Here is a 14,108-nt window from a genome sequence, read left to right as displayed (position 1 = left end):
GATGTCTTCACTATTATTCTACAATGTAGAAAGTAGTAAAAATAAAGAAAAACCCTTGAATGAGTAGGTGTGTCCAAACGTTTGATGGGTGCAGTCCCCCCAGGGCTGAAGTTGTGAATACCAACATGATGGCATCTGGGACAAAATGTATATTTTTTCTGGTATTGCCCTGAATGTTTAAATTTTTTCTGTGAACTTCAGTTTTCACCAATGTTGTCTGTGACTCTCTTTTGATTGCATCAAACATCAATATGAAGGGAATGTGTTCAAACCAAATCCTTTAACTTAATATGGACTCAGCATTGCTGACCTATACATTATGATTCCTCCTCAACTGCAGCTCTGGAACGTATTCCTATAGTCAAGGAAGAGACAGGTGTACTTACTCATATTATGTTATATCTTGCCCTGAGAATCTGCGAAGGTGAAAGTGCTCATTACCCCATATATTGAACCATCTGTAGGCTCTTTACCAAGAGATTTACTACCAGACTTCCAGCTGCTTCTATTCACAGAACATATTTTGTCTTAATGTGTTATAAATTCCTTGTAGCAGATGCATCTGCCATATTGCTAGCAGGAGGCCACTTTTAGTCTATTGAGATGCACCCATGCATTTTCTCTTGATGTTTTACTAGAATGGAATCTAGTTTTCCTCTCCTGTATTTGGCAGATTTAACAAGAACTACTGAGGCAGTGGCCAGTAGAACTAATCACTTACTAATGGCAGCCTCCCACAACTCAACCTCCGCTAGCTAAACATAATTTCCCTCCGCAACCAGGCGATATGTTTTTTAAATAAAAAAAAAACAACTTTTTATTTAACTAGGCAAATCAGTTAAGAACAAATTCTTATTTACAATGATGGCCTAGGAACAGTGGGTTAACTGCCTTGTTCAGGGGCAGAACGGCATATTTGTACCATGTCAGCTCGGGGATTGTGTGTGTTTGTGTGTCACATTCTAAGTTTTCAAGCTCATTTGTCTTTTTAATTCGTTTGTAATGGCGTTTATGGTCCCAGTTTGAAGTTGTTTGTGTGTGCATGTGCGTGCGCGATTCACCGTGTTTTAATCGGATTGTGTTTTGGATTATGTTCAAGGACACCCCAATCCAGAACATTTCCTGTGGGAGGAGTACTTAGAAGACAATGGTTCCACGGCAGTTCCAAGCCAGGCTTTCTGTATGGTAAGCAGTAAGCGCTAGGCACAGAACAGCTGGCTAGCTTTGTATCAGACAGCGCTGTGTGTGTGTGTGTGTGAGAGAGAGAGAGAGTCACGCGGCACCATTGTTGTTCCAAGTCTCTGCTGCAATCTAACGGCTTCTTTAGTGTTTCATAATGATATCCTTTATTGTCTGAAAAAACTCCTACAAACAATTGAAATTGAAGGCAGTTTAATAACGGTTGTGGTTAGGTTCCTTTTCACAATAATGACTCAAGTCATGTTTTCCTCAGTTTGACATCGGCTTGTCACTTTTCCAGACCTGGGCCCGTATCCACAAAGCATCTCAAAAAAATCAACTCATAAAAGTTTATCTCAGCTGGTAATCACAACCTTTTGGAGGTACCGCAAAGGAAAGATAGTGATGACGCTCATTGACATTGTTTTCGTGGTTGTCCGAAGCATGCACAGCTGGCGATGCCTCATCGCGGTTGGTTATGTAACTATACATGAAATGTTGCAATGTTAAAACGATTTATATAATTTTCACCTGACATGATCACTTTGCCTACTCTTAATTCTTGGCGTGTTGGCATGCATACATTTTTTAAATATTTTTTAACAATTCTGATGCTCCCGTTTTAACAACTCTAAATTGCTTTGGCACAGTTGGCATCAAATCACTTGCCGATAATGTTGTATAAAACATTTGAAAGGTCCATTTTCATTGAACACATTCAAAGTTAACGTGGGCCCTAGATGGCTTCGATTTACCAATTTATAGGCATGCCCAATTAAGGCATATTTTTAACAACATGATATTGCTCTCCAAAGGGATAACTTCGAATAACATGATTTAGGTTAATTAAATAATAAAATAAAAAAATACTATTATTTTTTTTGGCCTGTGGTTATAAGTATTTGGGCATATCATGTGAAATAATTTTCAAAAGCTCCAGACATACTGTTGCATGTGGGTGTAGATTATTTATAGATGCTGTTGCATGTAGGTGTAGATTATTTATAGATTGATCATATAGTAATATCAAAACATTCATGACACGTGTGGCGCTTGAACCACTGACTCAATGCCTTTTTCTATTATCAACATACTTGCATAACTCTTAACTGGTTAGGACAGCTCTTGATGTGTCCTAAAATATCTGTTTACTTAGTCGGATGACTAAAATGTTTCTTGCATAGCTTTTATTTTTTACATATAAGAGTAGGTGTAAAATGTCTCTATTCTCAGTACTTACGACCAATTTTAGACTCTGAGACGATTTATGGATACGGCCCCTGTCATTCTCATTCAGAAACTCCCTGTGTCAAACTCAGACTTCCTCTCTGCCCTTAAGATCTCCACTGTCAACTTCCTCTTCCCTGCATGACATCGGCACAGTTTCACACCCTCAAATCCTCTCCTCTGGCTGAGTTTCTGGCTGACGGGGCCTGTCCTCACCTCTGCTTTCATCCACTCGGCATGCTCTGCTTTCCTGTCTCAGAGAACTGGGTACAGTGTGACTGACAGCCCTTTCCTGTCTTCCATCTCCACCCCTGCGTTATGTCTCTCTCGCTCCCCTCACTTTCTCATTTCTCCTCCCCATCAGAGAGCTCCTCACAGTTTCCCGGTGAACATGAAGCTGGAGACGGTGGACAGGAGGAACCCCATGCTGGTCCGTGTGGCCACCGTCTCAGACACTGAAGACTACAGGGTCAAGGTGAGGGGGAGGAAGGTGAAGAGGTGGGGTAAGAGAGGACGATGTAGTGAGAGGAGAAGGATTGATAGTGAACCAAATTTAAAGGATGATTGCGGTGGTGAGGGGATGAGAAGAGGGCATGTGGAAAGCAGTAAGGGATTGGGGGTGAGGAGGCCTGCTGAGTGACATGGCAGATGAAACTGAGCTGGCAGCTCCTACACCACATCTGTTCAAGACTGTGTCTCTGTGAAATGAGCAGGCTGGAGAGTCTGCAGAAGCCACTTGGTGGTGCTGCTCTTGTTAAACCACTAACAAGCCTTGTACTGAGACTTGGTAGTGTGTGTGCCAGAGCGCATGCCCTGTGTGTGTTTGTAATGCATGCCAATGAGTTTGCGCACATGCCTGATGCGTGTATTGGGTGTTTATACAGTTGATGATTGACAGAGCAGAGTGTCTTATTTCTCACCATATTTGTCCTATCGCGTCACATCCGTCTTCACCGGAACCCTCTCGGCATCCATTCGTGGTTAGTGCTACATTAGACATACAAGGATTTCTTTGTGTAGCACACAGGGGTCAAGCCTGCTAACTTCCCTGGTGGAACACTATAGCGCCACTGAACCATGGTTATGAGCTGCAGCTTGTCAGTACTATAGCGCCACTGAACCATGGTTATGAGCTGCAGCTTGTCAGTACTATACCGCCACTGAACCATGGTTATGAGCTGCAGCTTGTCAGTACTATAGCACCACTGAACCATGGTTATGAGCTGCAGCTTGTCAGTACTATAGCACCACTGAACCATGGTTATGAGCTGCAGCTTGTCAGTACTATAGCACCACTGAACCATGGTTATGAGCTGCAGCTTGTCAGTACTATAGCACCACTGAACCATGGTTATGAGCTGCAGCTTGTCAGTACTATAGCACCACTGAACCATGGTTATGAGCTGCAGCTTGTCAGTACTATAGCACCACTGAACCATGGTTATGAGCTGCAGCTTGTCAGTACTATAGCATCACTGAACCATGGTTATGAGCTGCAGCTTGTCAGTACTATAGCGCCACTGAACCATGGTTATGAGCTGCAGCTTGTCAGTACTATAGCACCACTGAACCATGGTTATGAGCTGCAGCTTGTCAGTACTATAGCACCACTGAACCATGGTTATGAGCTGCAGCTTGTCAGTACTATAGCACCACTGAACCATGGTTATGAGCTGCAGCTTGTCAGTACTATAGCACCACTGAACCATGGTTATGAGCTGCAGCTTGTCAGTACTATAGCACCACTGAACCATGGTTATGAGCTGCAGCTTGTCAGTACTATAGCACCACTGAACCATGGTTATGAGCTGCAGCTTGTCAGTACTATAGCATCACTGAACCATGGTTATGAGCTGCAGCTTGTCAGTACTATAGCATCACTGAACCATGGTTATGAGCTGCAGCTTGTCAGTACTATAGCACCACTGAACCATGGTTATGAGCTGCAGCTTGTCAGTACTATAGCACCACTGAACCATGGTTATGAGCTGCAGCTTGTCAGTACTATAGCACCACTGAACCATGGTTATGAGCTGCAGCTTGTCAGTACTATAGCACCACTGAACCATGGTTATGAGCTGCAGCTTGTCAGTACTATAGCACCACTGAACCATGGTTATGAGCTGCAGCTTGTCAGTACTATAGCATCACTGAACCATGGTTATGAGCTGCAGCTTGTCAGTACTATAGCACCACTGAACCATGGTTATGAGCTGCAGCTTGTCAGTACTATAGCACCACTGAACCATGGTTATGAGCTGCAGCTTGTCAGTACTATAGCACCACTGAACCATGGTTATGAGCTGCAGCTTGTCAGTACTATAGCACCACTGAACCATGGTTATGAGCTGCAGCTTGTCAGTACTATAGCATCACTGAACCATGGTTATGAGCTGCAGCTTGTCAGTACTATAGCATCACTGAACCATGGTTATGAGCTGCAGCTTGTCAGTACTATAGCACCACTGAACCATGGTTATGAGCTGCAGCTTGTCAGTACTATAGCACCACTGAACCATGGTTATGAGCTGCAGCTTGTCAGTACTATAGCACCACTGAACCATGGTTATGAGCTGCAGCTTGTCAGTACTATAGCATCACTGAACCATGGTTATGAGCTGCAGCTTGTCAGTACTATAGCACCACTGAACCATGGTTATGAGCTGCAGCTTGTCAGTACTATAGCACCACTGAACCATGGTTATGAGCTGCAGCTTGTCAGCATGGTTTTAATAGATTTGGAAACGAATCTAAAAACACTGCGAGTTTTGAGAGGCATCAGTCGAAGTGGTGGTGGTGTTAGTATAAATTAGGATTTTGGTGGAAACTTTAATATTGCACTGAAAGTAGCACTATGAGAACCCTTGCCCGCTAATGAGAAAGATTCATTGATTAGCTTTAAGCAGCATGATGTATAATTCATGCATCTTGAAATAAGGAGGTGTAATCAAGGCCCTATTTCATAAACTTCAGTCTTATCTAACTTTGCTGTTTGAAGTATAGGCACCTGAGTTGCCTAACCCGTTCACAGGATTGGTTAACTCTTCAGGTTCCTTGGGTCTCCACCGACCTAGGTAGATCTGCTTTTAGTTTTAATGCACCGTATTGCTGGAACAAAATACGTTTCATCTGGATGTTATTGTGCCGTTCTGGCAATGTAAAGTATTGATTGGGGACTTACTTGTGGAGAAATGTAACCGGCTGATTTGTGATGATTTCGTATAAGGAAATCAGTCAAAGGTGCGGCCATGGGAGTGCATAAGCCCAACCACTTGGGAGACCTGCCCACCAACTGGGGAGCAAGGCCCAGCCAATCAGAATACAGACATAAATACTCCTCAGTTTCATCAGCTGTCCGGGTGGCTGGTCTCAGACGATCCTGCAGGTGAAGAACCTGGATGTGGAGGTCCTGGACTGGCTTTTTTACATGTGGTCTGCGGTTGTGAAGCCGGCTGGACGTAATTCTCTAAAATGATGTTGGAGGTGTCTTATGTTAGAGAACATTCAATTCTCTGGCAACAGCTTCGGTGGACATTCCTTCAGTCAGCCTGCCAATTGCACGCTCCCTCAACTTGAGACAAATTGCACGTTTTAAAGTGGCCTTTTATTGTCCGCAGCACAAGGTGCACCTGCGTAATGATCATGCTGTTTAATCAGCTTCTTGATATGTCACACCTGTCAGGTGGCTGGATTATCTTGGCAAAGGAGAAATGCTCACTGGCAGGGATGTAAACAAATTTGTGGCTAAAATTGGAGAGAAATATGTTTTTGTGCGTATGGAACATTTCTGGGATTTTTTTTTTTCTCATGAAACATGGGACCAACACTTTACATGTTGCATTTAATATTTTTGTTCAGTATAGTTTGCGTATAATGTTGTTTATGTTGGAGATAGATATATATATATATCTCCATCTCTCTAAAAACAAGTCCCTCACCGTTGCCGCCTGCTATAGACCACCCTCTGCCCCCAGCTGTGCTCTGGACACCATATGTGAACTGATTTTCCCCCATCTATCTTCAGAGCTCGTGCTGCTAGGCAACCTAAACTGGAACATGCTTAACACCCCAGCCATCCTACAATCTAAGCTTGATGCCCTCAATCTCACACAAATTATCAATGAACCTACCAGGTACCACCCTAAAGCCGTAAACACGGACACCCTCATAGATATCATCCTAACCAACTTGCCCTCTAAATACACCTCTGCTGTTTTCAACCAAGATCTCAGCGATCACTGCCTCATTGCCTGCATCCGTAATGGGTCAGCGGTCAAACAACCTCCACTCATCACTGTCAAACACTCCCTGAAACACTTCAGCGAGCAGGCCTTTCTAATCGACCTGGCCGGGGTATCCTGGAAGGATATTGATCTCATCCCGTCAGTAGAGGATGCCTGGTTATTTTTTTTAAACGCCTTCCTCACCATCTTAAATAAGCATGCCCCATTCAAGAAATGTAGAACTAGGAACAGATATAGCACTTGGTTCTCTCCAGATCTGACTGCCCTTAACCAACACAAAAACATCATATGGCATTCTGCATTAGCATTGAACAGCCCCCGTGATATGCAACTTTTCAGGGAAGCTAAAAAGCAAAATACACAGGCAGTTAGAAAAGCCAAGGCTAACTTTTTCAAGCAGAAATTTGCTTCCTGCAACACAAACTCAAAAAGGTTCTGGGACACTAAAGTCCATGGAGAATAAGAACACCACCTCCCAGCTGCTCACTGCACTGAGCATAGGAAACACTGTCACCACTGAGAAATCCACTATAATTGATCATTTCAATAAGCATTTTTCTACAGCTGGCCATGCTTACCACCTGGCTACCCCTACCCCGGTCAACAGCACTGCACCCCCCACAGCAACTCGCCCAAGCCTTCCCCATTTCTCCTTCTCCCAAATCCAATCAGTTGATGTTCTGAAAGAGCTGCAAAATCTGGACCCTTTCTTTCTAAAATGATCTGTCAAAATTATTGCAACTCCTATTACTAGCCTGTTCAACCAGTCTTTCATGTCGTCTGAGATTCCCCAAAATTGGAAAGCAGTTGCGATCATCCCCCTCTTCAAAGGGGGGGACACAATTGACCCAAACTGCTACAGACCTATATCTATCCTACCCTGCCTTTCTAAGGTCTTCGAAAGCCAAGTCAACAAACAGATTACCGACCATTTCGAATCCCACCATACCTTCTCCGCGATGCAATCTGGTTTCAGAGCTGGTCAGGGATGCACCTCAATGACGCTCAAGGTCCTAAACGATATCATAACCTCCATCGATAAGAAACAATACTGTGCAGCCGTATTCATTGACCTGGCCAAGGCTTTCGACTCTGTCAATCACCACATCCTCATCGGCAGACTCGATAGCCTTGGTTTCTCAAATGATTGCCTCGCCTGGTTCACCAACTACTTCTCTGAAAGACTTCAGTGTGTCAAATCGGAGGGCCTGTTGTCCGAGCTTCTGGCCGTCTCTATGGGGGTGCCAGAGGGTTCAATTCTTGGATCGACTCCCTTCTCTGTATACATCAATGATGTCGCTCTTGCTGCTGGTGAGTCTCTGATCCACCTCTACGCAGACGACACCATTCTGTATACTTCTGGCCCTTCTTTGGACACTGTGTTAACAACCCTCCAGACGAGCTTCAATGCCATACAACTCTCCTTCCGTGGCCTCCAATTACTCTTAAATACACGTAAAACTAAATGCATGCTCTTCAACCAATCGATACCTGCCCTCCCGTCCAACATCACTACACTGGACGGTTCTGACTTAGAATACGTGGACAACTACAAATACCGAGGTGTCTGGTTAGACTGTAAACTCTCCTTCCAGACTCACATCCAACATCTTCAATCCAAAGTTAAATCTAGAATTGGCTTCCTATTTCGCAACAAAGCATCCTTCACTCATGCTGCCAAACATACCCTTGTAAAACTGACCATCCTACCGGTCCTCGACTTCGGCGATGTCATTTACAAAATAGCCTCCAATACCCTACTCAATAAATTGGATGCAGTCTATCACAGTGCCATCCGTTTTGTCACCAAAGCCCCTTATACTACCCACCACTGCGACCTGTATGCTCTCGTTGGCTGGCCCTCGCTTCATACTCGTCGCCAAACCCACTGGCCCCAGATCATCTACAAGACCCTGCTAGGTAAAGTCCCCCCTTATCTCAGCTCGCTGGTCACCATAGCAGCACCCACCTGTAGCACTCGCTCCAGCAGGTATATCTCTCTGCTCACCCCCAAAACCAATTCTTCCTTTGGCCGCCTCTCCTTCCAGTTCTCTGCTGCCAATGACTGGAACGAACTACAAAAATCTCTGAAACTGGAAACACTTATCTCCCTCACTAGCTTTAAGCACCAGTTGTCAGAGCAGCTCACAGATTACTGCACCTGTACATAACCCATCTATAATTTAGCCAAAACAACTACCTCTTCCCCTACTGTATTTATTTATTTATTTATTTGTTTATTTATTTATTTATTTTGCTCCTTTGCACCCAATTATCTCTCTACTTTGCACATTCTTCCACTGCAAATCTACCGTTCCAGTGTTTTACTTGCTATATTGTATTTACTTTAATTTTACTACCCTTTTTTTGCCTTTACCTCCCTTATCTCACGTCATTTGCTCACATTGTGTATAGACTTATTTTTCTACTGTATTATTGACTGTATGTTTGTTTTACTCCATGTGTAACTCTGTTGTTGTATGTGTCGAACTGCTTTGCATTATCTTGGGCAGGTCGCAGTTGTAAATGAGCACTTGTTCTCAATTTGCCTACCTGGTTAAATAAAGCTGAATATATATATATATATATATATATATATATATATATATTCCATTGTAGTTTCAAAGAGTCCTCTACTAGGAGCAGGTACTGTATTTTGAACCAGCTCTATGATCATTAAACTTGGTGTTCTAAAATTTTTGTTTACTTCGGTCTTGAAATATTTCAAGTTTATTCAATACAAATTTAATTTTACTCTACATGATCACAGCACACTTTATGAAGAACAATGATATACTAATGTGGTTGTTTGTTTCTCTCTCTGTGTGTATCAATTTCTCTCTTTCTCTCGGTCTTTGTCTGTGTCTCGCTCTCTCTGTGTGTGTGTGTGTGTGTGTGTGTGTATGTGTGGGTGTCTCTCTCTCTGTATCAATCAGATCCATTTTGATGGCTGGCATGAGAAGTTTGACTTCTGGGTGGACTCTGACCTGCCGGACCTTCACCCTGTGGGCTGGTGTGCCCGGACAGGTCACCCCCTGGAACCCCCCCCCTGTGAGTTCACAACCCCTTTGTGTGTGTGCATGCGTGTGTGTGTGTGTGCGCGTCAGTGCATGCATGAGCTTGTGTTTTTCTCTGTGTGTGTGTGCGCACATCTGCGAGTGTGCGTTCTTCACTAACCGTTCCAACACCCTCACCTACACACAAACCAGTAGACTCCATTCTTCTCAAGGACCATTCCATAGCCCATGTATTGACCCTGTCCCTTTCAGAGGTAAATCTCACTGACATTAGAGCACAGCTGATAGAATGGTGCAAAGTATTTTCTATGGCACAGGGATTTGTAGTGCGCTACAAATCTTCATATACAGCCCCAAAACAAACTTTTTTTTCCATTTCCAAGTAGTCCTTCGTTGTGATTGACAGGTTGCCACAGTGCATGAAATGTCTTGACCTTGAAAATGTCTTGATCTTCAAAGAATGCCATCTGTTTTTCTCTTTCAATGTTGGCCGTGATTAGTTTTTCTTGACGTTTTACCGCTGACCAATTGTTTTTAGGGGTAGAATATAAATGACTGCAACGGAAAACAAGTTTAGAAATAAGAAACACAAGTCTAATCTTATTCCAAGTGGAGGACTCATCTCCTTCAGAGACTGTAACAAATCACTTCACTTCCCCCTTTGGGTTAACACGTCTGGGACGACCAATGAAATGTGTCTGTGTGTACATGAGTATGTCGGGGAGAAATAAGTTGTTTAATCTTGGCAACAGCAATACAGGCCATAAACCTGACTTGAATACCGTAGATCTTATTTTGGTTTGTGGTAAAAGTTTGGTGGGTGATGTATTATGGCAAAATACATTTTGGATGTCACTCTAGAGGTCTTAATCTCTTCATTTTGAAAATCTACCACATAAGCAAAGCCATAAGGGCTATTTGTCTACCCTGACACACAAACTATGTATTGGTATGTATTGGTCTTCCCCAGTTAACCCTGTGTAAGGCCTTTTCCATGCATTGTAACTCAGTTTTAGTTACTCATCACTCATGGGTTACATGTACCACTGATACCTGTACCACTGACTGCAGTTGCTGATACAAGTTAACCTACTACTTGCCTATTGGCTAAATCAAACAATGAAAATGTATTATGAATCCAAGATCAATGATAGAACGAATTATGGAAAAAAACTTTGGACTACTTTTAAATGAAATTATTGGCAGAAAGACCATTTTAAACTCCATCTTTTCATTGAATCAGATGGCTTATTCATCACAAAACCATTTGATGTTACAAATTATTTGAATGATTACTTCATTGGCAAAATGGGAAAACTTAGGCAACAAATGCCAACAACGGACAGTGAGCTATCGTATTCATGCATAAAAAAACTAATGATGGGGAAAAAAAGCACTAAGTTAGAATTTTGTAAAGTTGGTGTGGGAGAGGTGGAATGATTATTGTTATTGATCAATAATGACAAACCTCCTGGCATTGACAACTTAGATGGAAAGCTACTGAAGATGGTTGCTGACTCTAAAGCCAAAGCAAACTGTTGGATATAATGGTGTTTTACCAAATACAATGCTATTTCTCTGTAAACAAATTGACAACAGACTTTCAGCATGCTTATAGAGAAGGGTGCTCAACATGTACTGCACTGACACAAATGACTGATGATTGGTTGAAGGAAATTGATAATAAGAAGATAGTGGGAGCTGTACTGTTAGATTTCAGTGCAGCATTTTAAATTATTGACCATAACCTGTTGTTGATAAAACGTATGTGTTATGGCTTTTCAACTTCTGCCATATCGTGGATTCAGAGCTATCTATCTTTCTTTAATGGAAGCTTCTCTAATGTCAAAAATGTGAAGTGTGGTGTACCGCAGGATAGCGCTCTAGGCCCTCTTTTCTATTTTGACCAATGACAGGCAACTGGCATTAAACAAAGCCTGTGTATCCATTTATGCTGATGATTCAACCATATACCTGTCAGCATCCACAGCTAATGATGCCACTGAAACCCTTAACAAAGAGTTCCAGTCAGTTTTGGAATGGGTGGCCAGTAATCAAACTGGTCCTGAACATCTCTAAAACTAAGAACATTGTATTTGGTGCAAATCATTCCCGAAGTTCTAGACCTCAGCTGAATCGGGTAATGAATGGTGTGGCTGTTGAACAAGTTGAGGGGACTAAATGACTTGGCGTTACCTTAGATTGTGAACTGTCATGGTCAAAACTTATAGATTCAGTGGCATCATTAGCTGTGGATGCTGACAGGTAAAGCTGGGGAGAGGTCTGTCTGTAATAAAGAGATGTTCTGCTTTTATAACACCACACTCCAAAAATCAAGTCCTGCAGGGTCTGGTTTTGTCTTATCTTGATTATTGTCCAGCCATGTGGTCAAGTGCTGCAAAGAAAGACCTAGTGAGCTGTAGCTGGCCCAGAACAGTGCGGCACATCTTGCTCTTCATTGTAATCAGAGGGCTAATACAGATTCTTTGCCAGTCTCTCTTGGCTAAGAGTTGAGGAGAGACTGACTGCATCACTTCTTCTTTAATATCAGAAACATGAAAGTGTTAAATTCCAACTTACGCACAGATCTGACATTTTCACACTTACCCAACCAGACATACCACCAGGGGTCTTTTCACAGTCCCCAAATTCAAGAAAACGTACAGTATTATATAGAGCCATTATTGCATCAAACTCCCTTCCACTTCATATTGCTCAAATGAACAGCAGACCTGGTTTCAAAAAACAGATAAAGCAACACCTCACGGCACAACGCCTCTCCCCTATTTGACCTATATAGGTTGTGTGTATGTATTGATATTTAGGTTGTGTGCCGTTTTTTAAAATGTACAGTATGTCGTTCTGTCCTTGAGCTGTTCTTGTTTTTTAATGTTGTCATGTTTTGTGTTGACCCTAGAAAGAGTAGCTGCTGCTTTCACAACAGTTAATGGGGATCCTAAGAAAATACCAAACACCAAAAACAATTGAGCATTATCCTCAAATGAAGCAAGGCTTGTGATTGTTGGTTTTGTTTTCGTCCCCATGCAGCACATGCAGGATCTTCTGACCTTAAGAGCTCCGTGACCCAGGGAGTGTGTCCCACCCCGGGCTGCAGGGGCGTGGGCCACATCAAAGGGGCCAAATACACAGGACACCACAGGTAAGACAACCGTTGATGACAACACTGTCTGACACTATGGCCCGGTCCAGTAACAACCCTAATCTCTAAAGCACTTCACGGAGATCTGAAAGGATTGAAAGGGATGAGCAATGTGTTATTAGCAGCACCTTGCTCTCTGAAAGCAGGATTCTACACTGACTTTTTACACTGGTGGCATTGGTGTTACCAACTGTTTCAGTTTGTGGCACCAGCACATGATTTGGTCGCCCAAAAATATATATTTTTTTAATAATTGATAATGGCCCTGCCTATGTCCCGTAATGTGCCTGCATTTCATAAAGAACCAGGCAAATAATAACTAGCCATCTTTTAAATTAGCAAGCCCTTGTGTTCTTACATTGATTTAGATATAGTTACTGGAACAGCAAAGAAAATAGACTGTTAAAATAATACCAAAATGATATCACGGAGAAAAAAGAAACGGGAGGACTGATTTCCCCCAGTTAAGGTTCACTCTCAATCACTTTTTTTAATAGAAAAACAAACAAAATTTGATGTTAAGTCCACAACAAAGCTTATTTACAGTTGTAAATATGTACCAGATATATTATTGTCCCATTCACTCCTCTTGACCTGCACTGGAGCTCGTACCTTAAGAATTTCACTGTACTTCGCAACTACATCTGTGACCCTGTGCATGTGACTAATAAATACTCTAAACTAAACCACGTCAGGGGACCATTTTTTGGGGGGCTGGGATAAATTTGAGAAATGTATTTTACCCTTGTAATTCCGGTGCGCACCGGACAGACAGTTGTTTGGTTAGCGGTGTTTCTGTAGCGCACCTGTGATGGAGTTTTCCAAAAAACTGGAGGGACGCAAATAATCATGTTTCTGCCAGGCACTTTTCATTACCTTTCCATCTACCCTAAAATGGTTAGTCTATCATTAGCATCGCTAACGGCTACACAAAGTGATAGACATGCAGTTGAAGTCGGAAGTTTACATACACCTTAGCCAAATACATTTAAACTCAGTTTCACTATTCCAGACTATTCCTGACATTTAATCCTAGTAACAATTCCCTGTCTTAAGTCAGTTAGGATCACCACTTTATTTTAAGAATGTGAAATGTCAGAATAATAGTCGAGTGATTGATTTATTTCAGCTTTTGGGTCAGAAGTTTACATACATACACTCAATTAGTATTTGGTAGAATTGCCTTTAAATTGTTTCACTTGGGTCAAATGTTTCAGGTAGCCTTCCACAAGCTTCCCGCAATAAGTTGGGTGAATTTTGGCCCATTCCTCCTGACAGAGC

The 14,108-nt window shown here is 42.4% G+C and overlaps 1 protein-coding gene across 21 annotated transcripts in view; it reads left to right on the top strand.

Annotated features, from left to right (window-relative positions):
• Positions 1 to 14,108, top strand: part of LOC110535260 (lethal(3)malignant brain tumor-like protein 4) — a 127,315-nt gene that overhangs the window by 43,867 nt on the left and 69,340 nt on the right. For 17 of the 21 annotated variants that reach the window (XR_016484360.1, XR_016484359.1, XR_005034557.2 and 14 more), the window contains 4 exons: positions 1,100 to 1,185; positions 2,771 to 2,881; positions 9,587 to 9,701; positions 12,716 to 12,827. Coding sequence is in view for 11 of the 21 variants with exons in the window: in XM_036934842.2 (XP_036790737.2) it covers positions 1,100 to 1,185; positions 2,771 to 2,881; positions 9,587 to 9,701; positions 12,716 to 12,827 (424 nt within the window). In the remaining 10 variants the exon portion in view is untranslated. The remainder of the gene's footprint in view (positions 1 to 1,099; positions 1,186 to 2,770; positions 2,882 to 9,586; positions 9,702 to 12,715; positions 12,828 to 14,108) is intronic. The other 4 variants (XM_090189377.1, XM_036934846.2, XM_090189379.1 and 1 more) reach the window with 1 other exon arrangement.

The sequence above is a fragment of the Oncorhynchus mykiss genome, chromosome 11 (assembly GCF_057628025.1).
Source record: "Oncorhynchus mykiss isolate SJ-2025 chromosome 11, ASM5762802v1, whole genome shotgun sequence".
Classification (NCBI taxonomy): Eukaryota; Metazoa; Chordata; class Actinopteri; order Salmoniformes; family Salmonidae; genus Oncorhynchus; species Oncorhynchus mykiss.
Note: the sequence above shows the minus strand (reverse complement) of the source record. Positions and strands in the feature narration are given on the sequence as shown.